The 25997-nt window shown below is 48.1% G+C and overlaps 1 protein-coding gene across 3 annotated transcripts in view; it reads right to left on the bottom strand.

The window, feature by feature from the left end:
* The window catches only part of RNF32 (ring finger protein 32), a 38847-nt gene that overhangs the window by 5473 nt on the left and 7377 nt on the right, over positions 1-25997 (bottom strand). For all 3 annotated transcript variants that reach the window (XM_044947113.2, XM_006061409.4, XM_044947114.2), the window contains exons 4-7: positions 19062-19204; positions 14741-14773; positions 13875-13999; positions 13634-13742 (exon numbers count right to left, since the gene is read on the bottom strand). In XM_044947113.2, coding sequence (XP_044803048.2) covers positions 13634-13742; positions 13875-13999; positions 14741-14773; positions 19062-19204 — 410 coding nt within the window. The remainder of the gene's footprint in view (positions 1-13633; positions 13743-13874; positions 14000-14740; positions 14774-19061; positions 19205-25997) is intronic.

Raw genomic sequence — 25997 nt, 5'->3', positions numbered from 1 at the left:
GGGCATCACTGACTCAATGGCATGGGTTTGAAGGACTCCAGCAGTTGGTGATGGACAGGGAGGCCTGGCGTGCTGCAGTCCATGGGGTCGCAAAGCGTCAGACACGACTGAGTGAACTGAACTGAAACAAGTGGGACCTGATTAAACTTAAAAGCTTTTGCACAGCAAAGGAAACTATAAGCAAGGTGAAAAGACAACCCTCAGAACGGGAGAAAATAATAGCAAATGAAACAACTGACAAAAGATGAATTTCCAAAATATACAAGCAGCTTGTATACCAGAAAAACAAACAACCCAATCAAAAAGTGGGGAAAAGACCTGAACAGACATTTCTCCAAACAAGACATACAGATAGCTAACAGACACATGAAAAGATGCCCAACATTGCTCATTATTAGAGAGATGCAACCAAACCACAACGAGATGTCACCTCACACTGGTCAGGATTGCTCATTATTAGAGAAATGCAATCAAAACCACAATGAGATGTCACCTCACACTGGTCAGGATGGCCATGGTCAAAAAAAGTCTATAAACAATAAATGCTGGAGAGGGTGTGGAGAAAAGGGAACACTCTTGCACTGTTGGTGGGAATGTAAATTGATACAGCCACTATGGAATACGGTATGGAGATTCCTTAAAAAGCTAGGAATAAAACCACCATATGACCCAGCAATCCCACTCCTGGGCATATACCCTGAGGAAAGCAAAACTGAGAGAGACACATGTACCCACTGTTCAGTGCAGCACTGTTTACAACGGCCAGGACATGGAAGCACTTGATGTCCATCGACAGATGAGTGGATAGGCTGAGGTACATATACACAACGGAATATTACTCGGCCATAAAAAGGAACACATTTGAGTCAGCTCTAATGAGGTGGATGAATCTGCTGCTGCTGCTGCTAAGTCGCTAGAACCTATTATTCAGAATGAAGTTAACTCAGAAAGAGAAAGATACATATCATATTCTAATGCACATATACAGAATCTAGAAAAATGGTGCTGAAGACTTTATTTACAGGGCAGCAATGGTGATGGACCACAGAAGGCGATGGCGCCCCACTCCAGCGCTCTCGCCTGGAGGATCCCAGGGACGGGGCAGCCTGGTGGGCTGCCGTCCATGGGGCGCTGAGAGTCGGACACGACTGAGCGACTTCACTTTCACTTTCCACTCTCATGCATTGGAGAAGGAAATGGCAACCCACTCCAGTGCTCTCGCCTGGAGAATCCCAGGGACGGGGGAGCCTGGTGGGCTGCCGTCTATGGGGTCGCACAGGGTCGGACACGATTGAAGCGACTTGGCAGCAGCAATGGTGATGGACAGGGAGGCCTGGCGTGCTGCAATTCATGGGGTTGCAAAGAGTTGGACACGACTGAGCAACAGAACTGAACTGAACTGAATGGAGAAACAGACACAGAGAACAGACTTACGGACCTGGGGAGAGGGGAGGAGAGGGTGAGATGTATGGAGAGAGTAACATGGAAACTTACACTACAATATGTAACATAGATAGCCAACGGGAATTTGCTGTATGGCTCAGGAAACTCAAACGGGGGCTCGGAATCAACCTAGAGGGGTGGGATGGGGCAGGAGACTGGAGAGAGGTTCAAAAGGGAGGAGATGTGTATACCTATGACTGATTCAAGTTGATGTTTGACAGAAAACAGCAAAATTCAGTGAGGCAATTATCCTTCAATAAAAAATAAAATTATAAAAAAAATTGGAAAAATGCAGGTTATTTAACCTAAGCTGAAGCACTGTGCCCTCGCCCTGCCCGTTAGCTTTTGCAGGTGATGGGTGAGGGCACAGACGGCCTGGAGGAGCCGGTTGTGGCCCAGCAGGGAGAGGGACCACGTTGTTCCTTGACTAGCTGGGCACTCGGCTCAGAAGAAAGGTGGGAGGGTGGGCCGGCTCTGACCCCGGCTCCCCTCCTCAGGCCTCTTGGCAGCCTCTCCTCGAGCCTTCCTGCTGGGCTCTGCCCCGGCCGGCCCCGCTCCCTCCACCCGCTCCCCGCCGCGCTTCTCCGGCCAGGCTAGCGCTCTGCCTGGCCGCCCAGAGGGCTCTCTTGGCTCCTTCCGCTGACACTTGTCACCGCCAGGGCTCCTTCCTTCTTCCTGTGTGTATTTCTTATCTCTTGGCTCCTCCGCTTCACCTTGGGGAGGCCCTTGGCATTCAACAAAAACGTCGCCTTGAAATTTGCAACAGGTGAGGAATGAAGGCCCACACGCCCCGCTCCCCCCACCCCCGGTACACATTCTGCAGGAGTGCCCTGCGGTCTCCTCGTGGGGTTGAGAAGAGGACACTGTCTGTGTGGGAAGATTCTGAACAAACTTCCAGTGCTGAGGCTCCATAAAGCCTCAGTATTTGGCCTGTAACACTGGCCCCAGCTTGTTGATAAACACGCGGAAAAGCCTTCTGTGCGCACTTGCGCAGTTCTAGAAGTGAGCCGGCGGGACTGTCTTCACTCCTGCGCTTCAAGTATTGAAAAGTTAGCAAGAATAATATCCTAAAAAAAGTTAGATTAGCAAATGGGCACTGACTATGCTGTGGCCGGGTCAGGGCCACGTCAGAAGCGTAGCTGTTACTAAACATTTCTTACAGGCCCGAGTCCTGCCTGAGCAGCATCCTTCTGCTCCTGTTAAGCCCTGTCACGTGCGTCAGAGGCCTTTAGTGGTTGGAAAACACACACACAAGGATGATCGGCTTCTAGTTTTCAAACTAGTGGTTAATACTAATTCTACAGAAGCATACAAAGTACATAACATTTTCCATTAAAAATGAGTATCTTCTATTGCTCTTTCTAAGCCTCACATTTCATATATTTGATAAATTAAGCAGTTATGGATTCAGGTAACTGATATGTAGAGCAATCACTGGTCATTTACAAGTACATCCCGGGGAAGAGAAAAGAAGACCCGCTCCCAGGAGTGCCCAGGTGAACTCTGCCTGCCCAGGGGCCCCTCTGAGCATCCATCTTGATGTCAGCAATTGCTTACTAATGTGTTGACTTACGGCCGCCCTCAAAAGCAAAGCGAAACGCCTGGAATTTACAGCGTATCAGTGAATCCGCTGATAAGCGTTTACTGGTTTCATGTCCTCCCGTCTTGCTGCTTGGAGCCACTTCAAGTTAGCAACAGAATGTTTGCCATCTCTATGTGATAAAGGAAGTCAAAAGGGCTGAGCAAACGTGAAGACCATTATGCTGTTTGGTGAGATGGAATGAAAAAAAAAAGTTGGAGCACCCTCCCAGGGCGGGGCTGGGAGCGGCCGTCCCTAAAGTCAACCGCAGCATCTGACAGACCCCTCACCTCGCTTTCTAAACAATGGCCCCGACTTTTAGCTCGGGTGGAGATAATATAATGCATTTGAAAAGTTTTAATTGCCGCAATAAAAGGCCATACCTCAATTATATGACATATGCTAGCAGAACTCCCAGATAAGGATCAAAGGCACTCGAGGACCGACCATGCATTCTGGGCGACACTCGGGCGTTCTGTACACACTGCGACAGGCGCGAGCGCGGCGGCTCTCGTGACCTCCCCGGGCGGCTTTGATCTGGGTTCAGCCGTCGGCGCGGGAGCGCGCCCGGCCCGCGGTGCCCCGCGGACGGCCGGCCCTGCGCGCGCGGGCGCCGCGAACGCGGGTCGCTCCGCGCTTCCCCGGGGCGCGGGCTCAGCAGGCGACCCCCTTCCGCGCTTAGCGCGCCCCGCCTGGTGTCTGGGCGACCTCCGGTGTGGCGCAGCGTCACCCCGCCCTGCTCCGTCTCGTCGGGAATGTGCCAGGGCTGGGGGAGCGTGACTGTGGACAGATGACCTCTGCCTTCCGCGGGACTGCTGACACCCAGCAGACGCACGGCAGCTGGGGCCGCGGAAGTCCTCATCAATTCTCCGTATTAATCGCCCTGAGACAGAAGGGCGAGCACGCAAGGCCAGGGTTCTTTTACAAGAAAGACGAATTGATTTATAAAAATAGAATGGCCGGAGCTAATCTAATCTCGAGTATTAAAGACATATCCATCTTGGTGAGGTCTTGAAACTTTAAAGGAAAGGAGCACTTCCTCATGTGTGGTGCCTAAAAATATCACAGTCTCACCCGCGCTTTGCCTTTCCTTTCTGTGGATTAGCCTTCTTTTCCCTGAAGGGAACCAGGCCAGCGGTCCCCAGGTATGGCAAGACGTTTTCACCTATCTGCCAGACAAGGAAAAAAAAAAAAGGGAATTCAGTGGAGTGGAACTTCTAGAGCTGAACAATTCAGTGTGGTCAGGTACTTGCAGCTTTCCTGCTGTTGAAACAGCCCTTCAGTCTTACCAGATGATTCTGAGGGCCTCCATGAGATGCTTGGGTTTAACTCTTACTCGGCCCAATGGACAGTTTTTGAAAGTTGGTAATGAGTCTGCTGGAGGCGTGGTTTCTCTTTGATCACCAGCAGACTCTGGACAGCGGGAGACCCCTGAGGTACGGAGCTGCAGGGCCTGCGAGGAGAGGGGACCCCGCTGCAGTGCCCCGACTTCACGAGCCCACAGAGGCGGCCGGGCCGAAATGCACCCATCTGTCGGCCTTGGGCAGTGAAGTGAGTGGGTCATGCGGTTTCTTCCTTCTAGTTACTGGCAATTTCAGTTTTTTAGACTAAATATAAGATGATTTTACATTGACTCTCGCCCGTGGTCAGTATGGAGATACAGCTTAGAAATGCGGCTTCTGGTTGCACAAGTCACCGCCAGTTTAAAGGACCCCTGGTTCCACAGAGAGTGATAAACGTACCATATTTCATACTGTAGCTACTGCACATTTTGCTCTGTAAACTCTCAGATTTCTGAAATTCAGACACTGGGTCCCTAACGGCGCACTGATCTACAGTTCTGTGCAAGGAGGGTGAAGGGGTGAACACGCGGGTGTCAGAAGGCAGAGCCAAAGGCAGGCCCGTGCAGGCGCCTGGCGCTCCTGGAATGTCCCTGTCACAGGGCTGGTCTCCCGCCCACTGGGGCCTTGATGAACCCCTTGCTCGCCGCGGCTTTGGGGTTTATCTTTTACTGGATCTATCACTAGGGAACCTGCAGACCCCAATGCCTCTGAAGCTGGGCTCTGTTTGGGACACACATCTGGTTCTGAAAAACTGTCAAGATGAAGACAGGGCCAAGAGTTACACTTTTATTTTAAATCTCTTAACCTGTGATTTCTAGATTTGAAAGGCTCATTATACTGACAAGCTCAAGTTAAAGTATTTTTATAGGCATTTAAAGGAAAACAATCAGCTCAAACTTTTAAAACTGAAATGCATGTTTGTTTCTTGATGAAAATAATAAAATTCTGTTTCCATCATTGCTGTTCAGCCACTCAGTCATTTCCAACTCTTTGTGACCCCAGGGGCTGCAGCATGCCAGGCTTCCGTGTCCTTCACCATCTCTTGGAGTTTGCTCAAACGCATGTCCATTGAGTCAGTGATGCCATCTAACCAACTTATCCTCTGTTGCCCCCTTCTCTTCCTGCCTTCAGTCTTTCCCAGCATCGGGGTCTTTCCCAGTAAGTCAGCTCTTTATATCAGGTGGCCAAAGTATTGGAGCTTCAGCTTCAGCATCAGTCCCTCCAATGAATATTCAGAGTTGAAATCCTTTAGGATTGACTGGTTGGATCTCCTTGCAGTCCAAGGGACTCTCAAGAGTCTCCATCATTAGAAAAATGCCATTGAATTATCTTTAATAAAATAGGGTATCCTTTTGAACTGAGATGAAAGTCTTTTTTCTAAAGGCACCTCTGGAAGATGACTTCTTTCTTCACTAACTCAGAGCTCACGGTTGTTTCGTGTCTAATATCTCTCTTATTAGGTTGTTATGGTATTGCACCGAGAGATACTTATTCTATTCACAGGATCACATCTTTTAAAAAGCACATGAAAATACCCCAAACCCCTGAATAACATGTGTATTTCAATCTGTGTATTAACATAAGCCAATGCTCCGTTGTTACTAAAAACTCAGGTGAAGACGATCATTTCACCCTGTTGGCCATCAGCAGGTTGGTGCTTTTCTGCTGAGCAGCTCGGCACGGTGGCGGCCGCTGACCCCTGGCTCCAGCGGCAACGTCAGGAGGGTCTTCTAAGCTCCCAGCGCACACGGGTCACCACGCTGCCCTGGGCCCTGGGCGGGCACAGCTCAGGGCCCGGTGCGTCATCTGTTGCCTTCTAGTAATTTTATATATTCTCTTGGAAAGTATTAGTGTAATTAATACGGAACTCTTCTGAGGATAAGGTATGAAGTAACGTCTGTTTTTCTCCTTCGCATGAATGCCGAAATTAACCGTTCTTTTCAATAGGTCTTTTTCTTCACTGATCTGCTGTGTCTCCTGACTGTAGATTTAGAATCTCTGGACACTGAGGTGGGTGATTTTCTACTGGTTCTTCACCTGTCCGTCTGTCGTTTCACAAGAATCTCAGTTACCAAAGTTTTATATATATTTTAATATTTAGCAAGGATGTGCTACCTCATTACAACCTTGTTGGGACAGAACTGATGTATACCGTGGTGTGAGTTTCCGGTACAATGTGATGACTCAATGCACTTACATGTTGGGAAGCAATCACCTCAGGAGGGTGCGTGCACGCTAAGCCGACCCTCAGGGGGGTGCGTGCACGCTAAGCCGACCCTCTGGGACCCCGTGGACCGTAGCCCACAGCCATCCCAGGCTCCGCTGTCCTCGGGAGGCTCCAGGTGAGAATACTGGAGCGTGCTGCTGTGCCCTCCAACAGGGGGTCGTCTCACTCCAGGGGTCAAGCCCGAGTCTCTTAGGTACTGAAGGGTGAGTTAACACCATTTCCTATCTGTGGTGAGGAATTCCGATCCACGTTCCTGGCAGCTTTCAAGCATCTGATACAGTGTTGTTGATGGCCACCGCCAGGCTGAGCACAGGGCATCTCACAGCCGACGCTGCCCTCCGACTGGCGTCTCCCCTTGCCCGCCCCTCTCCCGTGGCCCTGGCCACCACCGTTCTGCTCTGTTTCTGTCAGTTGGACTTTCGCGGGTTTCACACACAAGTGGAATTGCATCATATTTCTCTGTCTGATTTATGCCACTTAACATAATGTCCTCAAGGTTCAAGTGTGTTGGTGCAAATGGTAGCCTTGCTTTCTTTCTCAGGGCTGCCTTCCACCGTAAGTGCGCCACGTCTTCCTCGGCCATTCATCTGTTGACATTCAGGCTGCTTCTGGGTCATGGCCGACGTGCATAACGCTGCCATCAACGTGGGAGTGCAGAAGTCCCTCTGAGCTCTTGATTTCTCCCTTAGATGGTCAGATGCGCAGGGCTGGAACTGCTGGGTGGTACGGTAGTCCCGCTTTTACTCAAGCTTTAGTACCTCCCTGCCGTCTCCATGGAGGCCGTAGCTATTTACATTCCCACCAGCAGCGCCCAGAGGTTCCCTTTCCTCCACGTCCTCACCAACATTTGTTCTTTCTCACCTTTTCATTAGTCATTCTAACAGGCGGGAGGTGGTATCACCCTGGTGTTGATTTGCATTTCCCTGATGATTCCTGAGGCTGAACACCTTTTTCATGCATCTGTTGCCTGTGTGTGTGTCTTCTTCAGAAGAGTGCCTAGGCACCGCCTCTGCCCATTAAAAAAAAAACCAGATGGTTGGGTTTTTTTGTCTGTTGAGTTGTATGAGTTCTTTATATATTTTGAATACAACCCCCTTATGAGATTTATGATTTGCAGATATTTTCTCCCATTCTTTAGGTTGTCTCTTTTCATTCTGTAGACTGTTTCCAGTGACGTGCAGAAGCTATTTATTTTGATGTAGTTTATTTATTACTTTTTAGTTATTAAGAACATTTAATCAATAAAAACACAAACTGAACACTTTCGGAGAAATCTGGCTTCCATCCCTAACTTCTCTTCTGTCTTCCCTCCTTTCCCCTCAATTAGGTTTTTAATTAAACGCTTTATTTGTGTTGGCGTATAGCTGATGTAGCGATGTTCTGATGGTTTCCGGTGGGCCATTTATTAATTTTAGCTTTTGTTGGCTGTGCTTTTGGTGTTGTCTCCAAAAATATCATGGCCAAGATCAGTGCCAAGATTCCCCCTGTGCTTTTTTCTAAGAGTTTTGTGGTTTCAGGCTTTAAGTCTTTCACCCATTTTGGGTTAGTTTTGGTCACATCCTCTGTCTGGATTAACTACTTCATCAGTATACAATGGTCTTCTCTGTCCGCTGCAGCTTTAACGTCTGTTTTATCTTACAGAAGCACAGCTACCCCCCCTCTCTTGGTTTCTACCTGCATGGAATATCTTTTTCTGTCCCTTCAACGTGAACCTATTTGTGCCCTTACTGGTGGAGCAAGTCTCTCTGTAGGCAGTTTTGCTTTTTAATGCATCTGCTCATTCTATGCCTTTTGATTGGACAAATTCATTCATTCATATTGAGAGTCATCACTGCGAGGTAAGGACTTCCGGACGCCCCCTACTGCCTCCTGTCTGACCCTAGTCCCTGTCTTCCTCTCTTCCTCCCTCGCTGGTCCTTTGTGGACTGAAGGTCTTGCAGAGTGGAGTGCTCTCTTGCTTTCTCCTTAACTCAGCGTGTCTACGGTAGGGTTCTGCTGTGTGGCTGCCACGAGGCTTCCGTGAAGCATCGCACAGATGCACTGATAACTGACTGCACACACTCCACCCTTTTACTTCCCCCTTGTGTGTTTGTGATGTCACAATTGACATCTTTTTATAGTACTGACAAATATCCTCACCGAGGAATTACTGTAGCTATGGTTATTTTTAATGCTTTGTCCTTTAACCTTTATAAGGGAGCAGTATCGCACAATATCACAGTATTAAGAGTATTAATTTGACAGTGTGCTTTCTTTTGTTTGTTCCCATGTTACTAACTGGATTTCCCAAGTTAGTAAAGAATACTCCGCCAATGCAGGAGACACAAGAGGCAAGGGTTCGATCTCTGAGTCAGGATGATCACCTGGAGGAGGAAAGGGCAGCCTGCTCCAGTATTCTGGCCTGGGCAAGCCCATGGACAGGGGAGCCTGGTGGCTGCAGTCCACGGGCCACAGAGTCCTTCCTGAAATCAGCATTCAGCCTGAAAAACTCAAGGTTCTCGGGAGGTGGGTCTAGAGATGAAGGCCCCCAGCTCCCATCTGTTTGGGGCAGGCTTTGCTGCCTGTCCTTCATTTCTGAAGGACATCTTTGCTAGCAGAGGATTCTTGCTCGGCAGTTTTTTTTTTCTTTTTAGCACCTTGAATATATCGCCTTCTGGCCTGTGAGTCTGATGAGACCCACCGATAGCTTGTGGGCATTTTCTTAAGTTAGTTATAAGCTTATTTTCTCTTGCTGCTTTTAAGATGCTGTCTTTGATTTTTGACAGTTATTATAATGTGTCTAGGAGAACGTTAAATTGCATTTGTTTGGTGACCTATGAGGTTTACCAACTTGGATGTCTAAATCTCTCCCCCATCTGGGAAGTTCTCAGCCACTGTTTCTTTATATACTATCTGCCTCCTCGCCCTCTCTTCTTCTGGGCTCTAATAATTTACACACTGTTCCTTCTAACGTACTCCAAGGATCACACATGCTTTCGTCACTCTTCTCTTTGTTCTCCCCTTACTGAATAATTTCAGAAGTTCTGTCTTCTAACTCACACTCTTCTGTTTGAACCATTCTAATGTTTAGGCCTTCTATTAAAGTGTTGTTTTTTTTTTTCATTTCATTCATTGTATACTTCAGGATTTTCTTGGTTCCTTTTAATTTTTCTATCACTCGGTTGCATTTCTCACTTTGTTTCCATGCTGTGTTCCTGAGACTGTGGAATGGTTTTCTGTGTTTCTGGTAGCTCACTGAGCTTCCTCAAGACACTTGAGCTCTTTTCCATGAACATCCCAGACCTCCATGTCTCTGGACTCCGTCACTGGGAAGGGCAGTGAGCTCCTCTGGCATTGTCACGGTTGCTTGGTTTTCACGTTCCTTTCATGTTTACTGTTGACCCAGGATCCGGTCAAAGACTTTTCATTACATTTAAATGTTCTATCTCTCAACTATCTTTGTTCCAGAACATTCCTCTTTTTTTCTTTATGACACTGTTCTGTTGAAGTCAGCTGTTTCACAGAGTATTTCTCATTTCGGGTCCACCTGCTTACAGGGGTCCCTGTGGCTGGGCTCAGGGGTGTAAGTGCAAAGGTGAAGCTCTGTCCCAGTGCTCCACGTGCACACGAGGGGCTCAGGGGTCACTCTGCAGTGACTGGCATCGTGGCCCCTGGGCTGAGAAGAGGATTACTGGACTTTTCCAGTGTATGCACTTCTCCTCTTGATAGATTCTGACTCATCTCTGGGGTGGTTCCTTTGAGACTGTGTGTGAAAAATGCAGTTCCCCAACAATCTTTCACCCAGCAGCTCACAGTAATTTACTGATATGGTTCTCAGACTGTTATCTGTGTACATCTGTGTAGTCTGGGTGTATCTATAGACTCCTGGGTGATACGAAACTCAGTGACTTAGTTTAATCATCTCTCAGATTCCACACAAGCATGCTGGCACTTAATGTTGTATATTAACATTTCCTACATAATCCCTAGGAAAAGGTGACTCTTCATTGGAAAAGTCCCGATTCTGAGAAAGACTGAAGGCGGGAGGAGAAGGGGACGACACAAGATGCGATGGTTGGATGGCATCACTGACTCCGTGGACATGAGTCTGAGCAGACTCCGGAAGATGGTGATGGACAGGGAGGCCTGGCGTACTGCAGTCCATGGGGTCACAAAGAGTCAGACACGATTGCGACTGAACAACAAGATCATACTTATAGCTCAACAAGTGAGTCCATCAAGTTGGAAGAGGAAGGAAAAGTCATCAAATCACAAGAGTCATTCAATAAATGATAAGAAGTGGTCTGTATCATAAAGGACAGTCTCTGGGCTCCACCTAGGAAGGCATTTAAGTATCCAAGGCCTCCAGGAGCCACCAGGAGCAGGGACAGGAGTGTATACTTCTGCCAATCTGCTACCTGATGTAAATTCAGTCTTCACTTATTGAAAATGAGGTTTGGGTTTACAGATGTCTATTGTTCATGGCCAAACGGGATAAGTGGGCTGGGGTGAGGTGTGAAAATATTGTGGACAAGATTTAGGAAACTAGTAGAGAGAGCCGGGGATTCTAGATTTCATAAATTTAAAGAGGCAATTATGCCTATTTGTGCAACAAAGTAGGAGTATAACTTCACTAAGTTAAAATGCTTCTGGTGAAGAGTGACATGAAGTATGGGGTGTGTGTGTGCAGCCGGCTGAGCCGCTCGACTCTGCTCCGTGTGAATGCAATGGGTGGTCTATGCTTTCAAAAGTTATCTTAAACTGATGCATGAAAATAAAAAAATTATACACAGAAGGTAAAATGACTATTGAGTCTGTCATTAAATTTTTCCAAGCGGAAATGATAATTTCTGATTTGAGAGCCCACATATATTTATGTAATAATTATATATAATAATTATTATTATATCTTATAAATTATTAAGAGGAGCAGAGAGAATAAGCCTCACTGTCAGACTAAGAATGCAGAAAAGCATGAAAGGGACATAAGAGGAAGAGGAAAAACCAACATGGTAGACAGTCGCTTACTGGCTCAGAATGAACCACGATACGTGGGATCGCAGTCTCCGGTGGAGGTGAGACAGCGGCCTGTGGAGGAAGTGACAGCGGCCCCATCCAGGCTGGGGGTGGTGAGCACAGGGGCTCCCTGCGGGGAAGGGCCAAGGCTCTCTGGAGAGGACGGTAGACTCGGTGGAGCTGGGAGCTACTAAGGAGGTGAGCCTGGTGCTCCCTGAGACGTTCGGGGGAGAGGCTCACTGTCCAGGAAACAGTGAGGGCGGCATGTGTCCTTTCTATCGAGTCCCTTATCCGGAGTTTTAGCCGATCTGCTGTTTCTTCTGTAAAATGGGGACGCTTGCGAAAGGCCCAGGTGGCAGAGAACTCGGAGGTTTTCACTGGGGCGCCTGTAGCCGCCCAGGCCGCGCCCCTGCCGCAGACGTCCTCCGTGCCTGTCCTGCGGGGTGAGCCCCAGATTCCCCATCCACGGCCGCCTCCTCCCCGTTTCTGCCCCCCTCCAGCGGCCATCCCGCCCGCCAGGGAAGGGGGCCGCCCCGGGGCAGCTCCAGCCCGCCGCGCTGGGCCACAGAAGGGGCTCACTCCACCCGCGTCAACCTCTGAGTCATCAAGAGACTCGGTATTTTAAGGTCCTTGCTCACATGCTGCCTTTACTGGTGTCCTACTCCTGAGCGCAAATCAGGTACACTTTCTCGATTAAGTCTGAGGCATGGTGATTTCACATGGGCCATGATTCTGATTTTCTTTTGTGCATACTGACAGCTACCTTGCTTGGAACCCTTACCTAGCGACCAGAAAGGGCATTAGAAAAATCTGCTATGATCGCTGCTTTGTGGTCAAGCTAAATCCACCTACTTTCAGGGACGCTGAAGAAGCCTCCCACCCGGGCACGCAGAAGGATGATGGGGTCGTGAGACTCACTGACATCAGCCCCGCAGCCTGAGGTCGGGCAGGAGGTCGGCCGACGGCCCACGGTGACCCCCTCCCCAGCGCATGGGGCTCAGTCCTTAGGCTCTGGATACAAGGAATCACACAGCCGGAGAGAGGGCACCCCTTGCAGGGCGAAGGGTAACTTCCTATCGCTCATTATCCCACGTGGGAGTGCAGGCTAGAAGACAAATGCGTTTAGAAAGGATGGAAATAAATGGGAGTGGTGCTTCCGCAGACAACGGGCATAGGACAGTGTGACTGCGGGTTTGCCCCCGTGATTCCAGGTGACGCCGTCACAACGCCATCCCCTCTGCAGGGCGCGCCTACAAAATACGGAATCGCACTAAAGCCGCGCACAGACCAACCTGAACGACATAGTAACGTTTACAGTAAACGCGGTCTCCAGTGCCCATGGTGGGCTAGGCCCTCCGCTCTGCGGGGGAGACGACGGCCTTCGCAGCACAGACGGGGCCCCAGGCAGGAGCCGGGGTGTCGCCCGGGGCCGCAGAGCTGGGGTGCAGGTCGGGGCTGGCCCCTCCTCTGCGCCTGGCCTTTCTGTATGAGGCGCGTAAGGGAAAGTTGTTAAACAGACCAAAATATTATGCACACACACAGGTAAAAGCTGGTTAAAGGAAAAGGCAGAAACCGCAGTTACTTATTTCTAAAACTCGCTCCCACTTTGGTGACGCCAGGAGGCCCTTCCGTTGCTCAGGAGGAGGTGTGAAACCTTGAGCAGGCTCCCTTTCTTTTCTCTGAAGAGATGAGTTGATCTAAATCGCTGTCATAAGGTGGACACACAAAAGCTTGCTCTGAATTTCACCTTACCCAATTTTACAAGTTCTATGATGGAGAAGGAAATGGCAACCCACTCCAGGACTCTTGCCTGGAGAATCCCATGGACGTAGGAGCCTGGTGGGTTACAGTCCCTGGGGTCACAGAGTCGGACACGACTGAGCGACTTCTCTTTCATGAGGTGACTAGAAAAGGGAATCTGAAAGTATTTACCGTCAGGGTTTGAAAGCCAGTTTAAGGGGCTGGCATTCCACCGTTTGAAAGAGCCTAAACCTGAAGCCCGGCTCAGGGTGTCGCGCCCCGCAGGCACGTCGGGGTCACACCCACCTTGGCTTCAAAGAACTTCCTCCTCAGCTTGGCATCTGCGGGTGGCACCGTCCGCCTCAGGTCCCGGTACCACCTCCTGACCACGTGTCCGCGCCAGGATGCCTGGATCCTAGGGTACAGGGCGCCGTCAGCCCGGGACGGCCCCGGCGGAGGGAAGACCCACACCCCGCAGCCCCCAGAGCGCGCCCGGGCTGGCCTGCCCCGCGCGGGCGGGCACGCATCATGGGCTCGGGCCACTCACCTGGTCGCACACTTGATTTTGAAGAGTCGGGCCCCATCGCGGATCACCCGAGTTTGGTACTGGTTCTTTCTACAGAGAGGACAGGTTTTTTTATTTGTGAACTTTTCAAAAGCCTGAAGGCAAGCCTGAAGGAAAACATTTCACTTGAAATTTCACGAGTAATTATGTAGAAACAACACGTTTTACTTCTCAGGTAATTATAGTGTTCTTTTCTCGCATAATTATGAGACTTGGCCCAATTTAGATTATGAAGGGAAGAAGTTTCATCAGATGTTAACACCTTCCTCATGAAAAACGATATTTTACAAGAATGTACATGCAGGCACATCAAACACTTCTGAGAAGCCCTGTGTGAAGGTGGATGTCCTTGTGTTCAGGCCACCGGGCAGTGAACTCGGAGGGAGCGGGGCTCGCCCACGCCGGCGGACGTCACTCGCCACACTCTCTCCTAGGGACATGTGCAGCTCTACCACCATGGAGAAGTCACAATTTTCAAATCAGGATGAGCCCTACTCTAAAGTCACATTTCTAGCCGTCAGTGGTGACTATGGATAAAATAAGTGGCTCTTTTCAGGAGCCGGAAGCTGAGAGAGGGCTTCCCTGGTGGCTCAGTGGTAAAGAATCTGCCTGCCAATGCAGGTTTGCTCCCTGGGTGGGGAAGATCCCCTGGAGGAGGAAAAGGCAACCCACTCCAGTATCCTTGTCTGGGAAATCCCATGGACAGAGGAGCCTGGTGGGCTACAGTCCGTGGGGTCGCCCAGAGTGGGACACGAGTGAGGGACTTAACACCAAAGTGAGAGGCGGCCCTGCCCTCTGAGCTAGGAGGGCGCCGTGGCCCCGGGGGGCGCGGAGGGGGGGCTCCTCACCCTGTGGAACACGTGTGAGCAGGAGAGCAGCACCTGTTCAGAGAAGACAAAGGAGGTTTGAAGCTTAAATTAGTTTAAACGAGAAGCAGCATAAATGCATTAATTAAAAGAAAAGTTCTGACTCTTTGAAAGGTAAGCTGTGTTGCTTCTTTGAAAAAGTTAAGAAGCAGATTAACAACCTTGATATTTACAATATTTGGAGTTAAAGTTTAGCATGGCACAGGTATATAATCTCCACAAGAGAAACTTAACAACAATCTGAAACATCAAACGAACAGAATATTGCTACAGAATAAGTGTATATTTAAAAATGAGATGATTATAAAAAAGAAGTATTTCTGGGCAGATCCTAAGAAAGAGCACAGCTGGCAGGGACCCAGGCTGGGGGCAGGATGCAGAGGACAGAAAGCAAACACCTTTTCTTAGGACTCTGTTCAACTCAACTGCTGTCTCAAATTTAATGAGCACTAAATCCCAGAGACACATGAATTACTTTTTCTCCTTTAAATGCAGGGCAAGGGTGGGCGCCAGAAAATTCCACCTTTCTGTGACCCACATTCCCACTGAATAATGGTATCCTGTTGTTGTTCAGTCGCTTAGTCGTGCCCGACTCTTTGTGACCCCATGAACTGCAGCACGCCAGGCTCCCCTGTCCCTCACTGTCTCCCAGAGTTTGCTCAGACTCATGTCCATTGAGTCGGCGATGCTACAGTATTCTGGGTTGAGATGTTATGTCCAGACTGTCTAAAGATACTCTGGGCTGGAACAAAGGAGCTTAGACTGAATGAAGAGAAAGGCTGTTGGTTCTTCCGGAAGGAAGGACCAGGGAAGTGTGAAACCAGGCCAGCCAGCATGCAGTCCACTCACCTGCTCCGCATTCCTGAAGTCTGTCTGAGGGAGCTGGGCTGGAGGGGGGTGCAGCAGATAAACTTTGCCAGGAGTGCATGTTCCAAGGCATGAAAGGCACGGAAGGCCCATGCCTTCCCTGGGCCGCCTGGCCTGAGGGAAACCTCCCAGTTTTAATCAATCATCTCCTCAGCCCACCATCACGCCTTTATTCAGTCTATACTTCTCTTCTTAATGGGAAGAATGGAAGAAATATCAAAATAAATACAACTCAGAAAGTTCTAAAACCGATCCTTGAAACTTACTGCCACCAAGAAGCCTAAATTGCAAAAACTCATTAACGTGGGTCCTTTTAAATTATCATCGTTTAAGCTTGCTTCTTGGAAGAAAAGCTATGACAAACCTAGACAGCATATTAAAAAGCAGAGACATTACTTTGCCGACAAAGGTCACCTAGTCTAGCTCAAAATTCTCCAAGCCAGGCTTCAACAGTACGTGAACCGTGAACTTCCAGATGTTCAAGCTGGATTTAGAAAAGGCAGAGGAACCAGAGATCAAATTGCCAACATCCATTGGATCGTCGAAAAAGCAAGAGAGTTCCAGAAAAAAAAATCTACTTCTGCTTTATTGATTATGCCAAAGCATTTGACTGTGTGGATCACAACAAACTGTGGACAATTCTTCAAGAGATGGGAATTCCAGACCACCTTACCTGCCTCCTGAGAAACCTGTATGCAGGTCAAGAAGCAACAGTTAGAACCAGACATGGAACAACAGACTGGTTCCAAATAGGAAAAGGAGTACATTAAGGCTTTATATTGTCACCCTGCTTATTTAACTTATATGCAGAGTACATCATACAAAATGCTGGGCTGGATGAAGCACAGCTGGAATCAAGATTGTGGGGAAAAATATCAATAACCTCAGATATGCAGATGACACGACCCTTATGGCAGAAAGTGAAGAGGAACTCAAGAGCCCCTTGATGAAGGTGAAAGAGGAGAGTGAAAAAGTTGGCTTAAAACTCAACGTTCAAAAAACTAAGATCATGGCATCCTGTCCCATCACTTCATGGCAAATAGATGGGGAAACAGTGGAAACAGTGACAGTGTATTTGGGGGGCTCCAAAATCACTGCAGATGGTGACTGCAGCCATGAAATTAAAAGACGCTTACTCCTTCCAGATTAAAAAGCTAATTAAAGATTAAAAGAAAATCTATGACTAATTTATACAGCATATTAAAAAGTAGAGACATTACTTTGCTGACAAAGGTCTGTCTAGTCAAAGCTATGGTTTTCCCAGTAATCATGTATGGATGTGAGAGTTGGACTGTAAAGAAAGCTGAGCGCTGAAGAATTGATGCTTTTGAGAACTGTGGTGTTAAGAAGACTCTTGAGAGTCCCTTGGACTGCAAGGAGATCCAACCTGTCAATCCTAAAGGAAATCAGTCATGAATATTCATTGGAAGGACTGATGCTGAAAGTCAAACTCCAATCTTTTGGCCACTTCATGTGAAGAGCTGACTCATTGGAAAAGACCCTGGTGCTGGGAAAGACTGAAGGCAGGAGGAGAAGGGGACGACAGAGGATGAGAGGGTTGGATGGCATCACCAATTCGATGGACATGAGTCTGAGCAAGCTCTGGGAGATGGTGAAGGACAGGGAAGCCTGGTGTGCTGCAGTCCATGGGGTTGCAAAGAGTCGGACATGACTGAGCAACTGAACTGAACTGAACTCTGTATATTTAAAATATACTATTAAACGTTCACGAATAGTTGTTATTGGCAAGTATTCTCTGAGATAAGAAAATTGAATGACTCAGTGGTGGTAAACACACTGAAAGTGTCCTCGAAGTCAGGGTTGGATCCCAGCCCTGCTGAGCACATGTCCTGAGGCAGCCTGCTGTGGATCATGGGATTGTTTATTTCCTCATCGGTTAAGGGATATAACGCCCACCTCAGAGACACATGAGCTGAACTGATCAAACGTTGGGAAAATGCTGACTAAGGAAAAACTGGGCTTCCCAGTTGGCTCAGTGGTAAAGAATCTGCCTGCCAATACAAGAGACTGGGATTCAGTCCCTGGGTGGGGAAGATCCCACCCAGGGAGAAGGAAGTAGCAACCCACTCCGGTATTCTTGCCTGGAGAATCCCATGAACAGAGGAGCCTGGTGGGCTACAGTCTACGGGGTTGCAAAGAGTCAGACATGACTGAGTGACTAAACAACACCAAAGGAAAAAGCTAAACCTGAGAACTATAAGTAGAAACACAAAAGAGACACATGTCTGTATCTATAATCAAAAATGTTACAGTGAGAAGTTTATAAAAAGCAGAATGGGAGAAACGCTGGGTGTGTGACACCCCGCTCCCCCTTCAGATATTCAGCTGCAAGCTTCCCTTCTTCACATCACCATCGGACCAAGTGTCTGCGGCACAGACACTTGGAAGAGGTTGTTGGGGCCAGAAAGACTCCTCGCGGCTCTTTCACTAAAGGCTTAATCATCCCAGAGCTACTTCCGCACTTTAAGGACCACAATCTTTCTGAAATACCCAACCTTCATGTACCTAAGAGATTAGGTCTTGATAGAGAACTAGAACATAATAAGTATGTTTAAAATAATGTGTGAGTTCAAATTAGTAAAGAACAAAAGTTCATGACTGTGAACTAACTCATTAACCATAAAAACTTATTAAAACAAATGAAGTTTGAGAGTTTATGTGCCAGGTTGGTAGATGAAGCCTGGGATTCCTAGGCTGTGAATTCTAAGCCTCCTTTTAAATATATTTACTGTATTTTTTTTAAAAAATCAAAGTTCCAAGTGCTTCTGTGTAGGAAGCATAATGCTACACATGAGAGAAATTACTCAAGGTGGTCATTTGCTAAAAATAAACAAAAGATTCTAGGAATAGCAGAGCCCCTTAACTTCCATGACATTGAAGTTTAATTAGTCAAAGTATGTATAGGAAAAAAAAAAACCTATGACATAGACTGATTGTATATTAGCTATATTATCATCAGTCTTAACTATGGTAAACTTTCATAATAAAGATTGTTTTATAAGATTTTACTTAAAGACACTCCCACAGATTCTTTGGAGATATTAGACCTCGGTTTTCCTTTTAGGATTTCAATTCTCAAAACAACACAAATGATTCCCACTCTTCTGCTCTGTGCACCTTGCCAGCTGGGTTCCCCCACCCCCACTGCGCACAGTCGGTGGAGTGGGAACAGTCTTGCACAAATTCTGTACTTGAGAATTAAGAGCAATCAGTAAATAAGACTGTTCAGTGAGGGTGTTTAGCTCTTTCTCATATACAAACTTAACTAATGGAAAAGAAAATGTTGAGTCTTTGAGGGTCAAGTAGGAGAAAGAGACTGGAAGAAAGAAGCGTGGACCCTCTTAATCCCCAGTTCAGAGTCCAGTCACCGGAGAACGCCCCGCAGGCCTGCTTATCTAAGGCTCACGTTAAACACCTGCGGCTGAAGTCCAAACTCCTCTTTGCATATCGGGCACGGCTGCATGGAGTCCCCCTGCTCAACGGACCTCTGCTTCACTCTGTCCCATTCATCCGCCGACAGTGGCAACGGGGGAGGGTCAAAGAGGCCCAACTTCTGTGCTGAAGTGCAAATAACAGGGAATGTGAGTCCAGTATATTTTAGAGGGTGGTAACTCATGCATCATTTTAATGACATTATTTTGCAAATATTAAGGCAAAACATTCACCTTACTTCATTCCACCGTATTTAGAATGCTGCTTTTATACGGGTGAACAGAAGTCAAGAATAATTTGGTGTTGTTCAGTCGCTCAGTTGTGTCCAATTCTTTGCAGCCCCATTGACTGCAGCACGCCAGGCTGCCCTGACCTTCACCAACTCCTTGAGCTTGCTCAAACTCATGTCCATCGAGTTTGTGATGCCATCCAACCATCTCAACCTCTGTCGTCCACTTCTCCTCCTGCCCTCAATCTTTCCCAGCATCAGGGTCTTTTCCAGTGAGTCAGCTCTTTGCATCAAGTGGCCAAAGTATTGGAGCTTCAGCTTCGGCATCAGTTTTTCCAGTGAATATTCAGGGTTGATTTTCTTAGGATTGACTGGTTTGATCTCCTTGCTGTCCAAGGGACTCTCAAGGTGAATAATATCTTATATTTATGTTGTTTTTATTTACAAAAAATTCCCCAGATCTATTTCATTTTCACAAGGATTCTATAAAGCAGGCCGGGCTGATATCCTATTTTACGAATTTTTCATAGGTGTTGGCCAAAGGTGTCCTCATTTCTCAGCTAACTTCTCTTTCAGATTTCGGCATTGCCTTCCTCCAATTTTGCTTGTTTCTGCTGCCAGTGACCTTTGTAAAATGAGTATCAACCCAGTTCTTCCCTTGCTAAAAATTTATGACGTACAGTTACCCGTTAGAATCAGTCCTTGTCTCAGCCACGTTTGAGGATCCTCTGTGTGTCTACCCTGGAGCAGGCCCAGAGCATCTGTTCCAGTGGAAGCACACACTCTGGAGAAGGAACCGCGAGGAGCTCAGGAGACTGGGGGTGGGGGCGTCAGCACAGCTTCCGCTCTCCCCACCGCACCCCAGGCCACTGAGTGGACACAGCATCAACCCACAGGGCTGCCTTCAGGGACAGAGAGTGAAGTGCTAGGTCTGCGGAACAAGAACGGGAAAGAGCTCTTGAAGACGGAAATGTTTTAGTGTCCAATGGAAATACCAGAGTCAACCAAAAGACTGGAGGAGGAAGCTAAGATAATCTCAAAGTAGAAGAACACGGTAAAGGAGGAGACAGAAAATAAGAAAAGTCAAGGATCAGTCTGACATCTGAAAGTCAGGCATTCCAGAAAGAAAAGAAAACAGAGAGTAAACAACTTAAAGAAAATAGCCCAAATGTCTCCCAGAAGAGGACACCTGTTTCTAGCCAGAGAGCACCCAGCAAGGCCGGAACGAAGGACTCACCCAAGTCCGGTCACGGCGATGCTGCAGAGGCAGAAAAAGATCCAAAGTACCAGGAGCCAGAAGCACATCAAATGCATCCACAGCAACACAGACAGCAGGAGGCAGCCCTTCCAGAATCGTGAGACGGAGCTTTCCCTGTGAGAATCTCATCAGCCACAGGCCACGTCAGAGCGGCACATGGGTGTCTCCTGTCTGCTCCCTTGGACGGGGCCTCTCACACGCTGTTCCCTAGAAGTCCCTGCTACAACGGCACAGGTGCAGAAAGCTAAGGGGCAGGGGCGCCTCAGGGCTGCAGTCCACAGGAGGGTGCAGAGCAGAGGCCCAGGGCCCACAGCGCCGCACCAGCCCCACAGAGCAACTGTCCAGTTGCAAGCGGAATGTCTCCATGAAGATAAAACGAAAAGTCACCTACTGTATTTTAATGTACCGAGAGAGTATATTTTTGGAAGACATTCTGGGGGGCAGATTTTGGCTCTTTTCCTACGAGTTATTACAGCGTATTACAAAATTTTATGAATGAAAACAGTGAGATACTGACATAGAAACAGAAGCCCCAGATCATGCACACTTCCCCTCTCCCTCTCTCAGATAAACAGAGAAAACTCTCTGCATGCACAACGTGGGGCCACAAGCCAGCTAAGGAAGCAAGGCTCATGATTTGAGGGAAGAATCTAACTTTAATTGTTATATGAAATAATGTTCCCCAAATCATTTGCAAAATAAACTGGGCTGAGATCTAAGTGAAATGCAAAACTTCAAAGGTAGTGACGAAAAAATGGGAACATCTTTGCGATCTCAAGGATGGGTAAAGATGGAAACCCCCAAATCATAAAGGATAACGAGAAAAACTGGTAGAAGAAACAGCACTTGGAGTGAAGAGTCTGTTCAAACGTACAATCAGACACAGACCCGGAGAGGGTAGTCTCCGTGGCGAAGTCAACACGGGATTCAGACAAAGAGGATGCTGAGGACTCCAGCATGGCGGCAAGAAAAGATGGGAACCCTAGAGCAGTATTAGGTTTGGACAACACTTAAGAGCGTGTGGGACTGTTGCAGGAAGGGGGACCGGGGCCCCAAACCAGGCTCTTGTCTAACATTCGGAAATGAATTGTTCGAGGAGACACATGTCTGACAAAGCCAGAGATTTTACTGGGAAAGGGCACCTGGGCTGAGAGCAGGAGGGTAAGGGAACCCAGAACAGCTCTGCCACACGGCACATGGTTTTATGGTGATGGGATTAGTTTCCGGGTTGTCTTTAGCCAATCATTCTGACTCAGGGTCCTTCCTGGTGGTGCACGCCCTGTTCAGCCAAGATGGAAGCCAGAGAGGAGGATTCTGGGAGGTGGTTGGACATGTGGTGTCTCCTTTTGACCTTTCCCGCACTCTTCCGGTGGGTGGTGGCTTATTAGTTCCGTGTGCCTTACCAGGACCTCCAGTCGTAAAATAACTCATGCAAATAGTTGCCGTGGTGCCTGGCCAGGGAGGGCAGTTTTAGTCAGCGTGCTTCCCCTAACAGTCCCACCTCACCAGTAGCTAACATGCATAATGCTAAGATGTTTTTTTCATTCCAAATCGGGACGCTCGTCCTGGTGTAATTTACAGCCTCAGGTGATGGTGCCGAGGCTCCTGATGGTTTCCGGAAGCTGTACGTGCAGACGGAAGGCAGTCACTAACCACTGTTGTGTGCTCCAAGCTGCGCACTTCCTGTGCGACACCGCATATAGGACGGGACTAGCACTGCGACCAGTTCTGGGGAGAAGGCCGGAGCTTCTGTCCAGCACTCTGGGGGCCCCGGGCTCCCCCTTCACAGGGCAGCTCCCGCCTGCAGGCCTCTGGCTCCTTCTCCACCCACCAGCTGCCCTCCGCCACCAGTTCAGTCAGTCAGTTCAGTCACTCAGTCGTGTCCGACTCTTTGCGACCCCATGAATCACAGCACGCCAGGCCTCCCTGTCCATCACCAACTCCCGGAGCCTACCCAAACTCGTCCATCGAGTCGTTGATGCCATCCAGCCATCTCATCCTCTGGCGTCCCCTTCTCCTCCTGCCCCCAGTCCCTCCCACCATCAGAGTCTTTTCCAATGAGTCAACTCTTCACATGAGGTGGCCAAAGTACTGGAGTTTCAGCTTCAGCATCATTCCCTCCAAAGAAATCCCAGGGCTGATCTCCTTCAGAATGGACTGGTTGGATCTCCTTGCAGTCCAAGGGACTCTCAAGAGTCTTCTCCAACACCACAGTTCAAAAGCATCAATTCTTCGGCGCTCAGTCTTCTTCACAGTCCAACTCTCACATCCATACATGACCACAGGAAAAACCATAACCTTGAGTAGATGGACTTTTGCTGGCAAAGTAATGTCTCTGCTTTTGAATATGCTATCTAGATTGGTCATAACTTTCCTTCCAAGGAGTAAGCGTCTTTTAATTTCATGGCTGCAGTCACCATCTGCAGTGATTTTGGAGCCCAGAAAAATAAAGTCTGACACTGTTTCCACTGTTTCCCCATCTATTTCCCATGAAGTGATGGGACTGGATGCCATGATCTTCGTTTTCTGAATGTTGAGCTTTAAGCCAACTTTTTCACTGTTCTCTTTCACTTTCATCAAGAGGCTTTTGAGTTCCTCTTCCCTTTCTGCCATAAGGGTGGTGTCATCTGCATATATGAGGTTACTGATATTTCTCCTGGCAATCTTGATTCCAGCTTGTGTTTCTTCCAGTCCAGCATTTCTCATGATGTACTCTGCATATGAGTTAAATAAGCAGGGTGACAATATACAGCCTTGACGTACTCCTTTTCCTATTTGGAACCAGTCTGTTGTTCCGTGTCCAGTTCTAACTGTTGCTTCCTGACCTGCATACAGATTTCTTAAGAGGCAGGTCAGGTGGTCTGGTATTCCCATCTCTTCAGAATTTTCCACAGTTTATTGTGATCCACACAGTCAAAGGCTTTGGCATAGTCAATAAAGCAGAAATAGATGTTTTTCTGGAACTCTCTTGATTTTTCGATGATCCAGCGGATGTTAGCAATTTGATCTCTGGTTCCTCTGCCTTTTCTAAAACCAGCTTGAACATCAGGAAGTTCAGGGTTCACATATTGCTGAAGCCTGGCTTGGAGAGTTTTGAGCATGACTTTGCTAGCGTGTGACTGCTGTGGGGGTAGAAAGTATTACAGGGTAGGGGCCCTTCCATGTGAGCTGGAGTTGAGCCTTTGGGGACCCATCTTTCCAGACTTTAATTAGGACTTGAGTCCCTGGAGCATATAGTGGTGACTCTTTAGAATCTTTTGGGTCCTGGTTCATACCCCACAAGCGTAGATCCTGTTGGAATTGCCCAATGGCTACGGTATAAGACTGGAGGGTCTGAACCTCTGGATCTAGGAAAAGGTCATTGACATAAACAAAAGGTCTCCCATATAGCATCTCATAAGGACTAAGACCAACCTGTTCCTTAGGGGCAATGCGGGTGCAGAGGAGAGCTTATTGGTAAAGCCTCCTTCCATCCCAGGGAGGTCTCCTGGGTTATCTTTTTTATCTGATTTTAAGAATTGATTGGCTCTTTCTACTTTTCCTGAAGATTGAGGCCTCCAGGCACAATGGAGATAATAAGTAATGCCCAATGCTTTCGAGACCCCTTGGGTGACCTTAGAAGTAAATGATGTCCCGTTGTCACTTTGGAATGACCTGGGCAGGCCAAATCTTGGAATGATTTCATGGAGCAGTTTTTTACCACCTCCTCAGCCTTCTCAGTCCGGGTGGGAAAGCCTTCAATCCATCCTGTGAATGTATCTATCATGACTAATAGGTATTTATACCCTTGAGAAACTGGCATCTGGGTGAAGTCCATCTGCCAGTCCTCTCCTGGGTAGGCCCCACGTCGTTGGACGGGCTGGGCCAGCTGGGGTCTTCGAGCTCCTTGGGGGTTGTTTAACTGGCAAGTGGGACAAGAGGAGACCACCTGTCTTATAGTTGTTTGGAGGCCTGTTCCTCTGAAGGACCTTTCTAGTAATCTTTGGAGGGCCTTTTCTCCTAAATGGGTAGTGGCATGTAAGGAGTTAACCAACTTCCATTGGAGGTTCCCAGGCAGAAAAAGGAGTCCCTCCTTTTGGAACCACCCCATATAATCTTCTTGAAAGCCCTCGCTCTTAGCTTTAAGAGTCTCACCTTCAGTATATGAAGGAGTTTCTGGCAAATTAGCCTGTGGAACTAGGGTGGCAATCCCTATTAGGTCATGGTTCTGTAATGCTGCTCTCCTAGCTGCCTGATCAGCTGCTTGGTTCCCTCGTGCCACTTCCGTGTTCCCTTTTTGGTGTCCTTTGCAGTGGGAGACTGAAGCATCAGTGGGCAGATGGACTGCCTCCAAGAGTCGAAGAATCTGATCACCATATTTGATTGGGGACCCTCGGGTGGTCAAGTGGCCCCTTTCTTTCCAAACAGCCGCATGTGCATGTAGCACCAGAAAGGCATAATACCCGGAGTCAGTGTAAATGGCTACTCTTTTTTGAGCTCAGCTAATTGGGCTGAAGTACCTGGTGGCAGAGGCTTAGCCTCTATGGTCTCAAAATTGGAGACTACTGCATCCCCGGCTCTTCTTTTTCCATCCAAAACAAAGCTGCTTCCATCAGTGTACCAGATTTCCTCAGGATTGGTCAGAGGATCTTCTGACAATCCCTCTCGGGGTTTTGTCCAGTGGTCCAAGTTTTCTAGACAAGAGTGAAAGGGGAAAGAGCCCTCGGGGGTAGGCAGGAGGGTGGCTGGGTTAAGAACCTCACAAGGGGATATAGCGAGGCCTGGATTTTCCATGAGCATTACTTGATATCTGAGGATTCTTTGATCAGACATCCATAAATGGCCTCTCCCATTTAGGAGTTGTTTTACTTGGTGGCTGGTAAAAATAGTTTGCCCCCAAAGGAGAGTGTTAAAGCATCTTCTATCATGATTGCAATAGCTGCAAGATTTCGAAGGCAGGGGGGCCAACCTCGGGAAGTTGGATCGAGCCTCTTGGATAAGTAAGCTACAGGCTGGGGCTCAGATCCCAACCTTTGAGTTAACACTCCCAAGGCTATTCCCTCTCTTTCATGGACATAAAGTTGGAATGCTTTTTCTGGATCTAACCTCAAGGCAGGTGCCTGAGTTAAGGCCTGTCTTAGTGTAGCCTCTGCCTTCTTTTGAGGAGTTCCCCACATCAGTGGGATTGAATCATCTCGTCCCTTTAAGCTTTCATATAAGCGCTGGGCAATTAGACCCTAGTTGGGTATCCAGATTCTACAATAACCAGTTAGCCCCAGGAAAGCTCGCAATTGTTTTCGAGTCGTGGGGGAGGGCAACTGTACCTGATCAGAAGACAGCCTCCTGGACCCGTGTGTAATCTGAACTCCCAGGTAAGTGACCTTTGTCTCGACCATCTGTGCCTTAGCACAGGAGACTTTATATCCCCTTTCTGCCAAGAAGTTTAGAACCTG

The sequence above is a fragment of the Bubalus bubalis genome, chromosome 8, assembly GCF_019923935.1.
Source record: "Bubalus bubalis isolate 160015118507 breed Murrah chromosome 8, NDDB_SH_1, whole genome shotgun sequence".
NCBI classification, from domain to species: domain Eukaryota; kingdom Metazoa; phylum Chordata; class Mammalia; order Artiodactyla; family Bovidae; genus Bubalus; species Bubalus bubalis.
The sequence above is the reverse complement of the archived record's forward strand: the minus strand, read 5'-3'. Positions and strand labels throughout refer to the sequence as shown.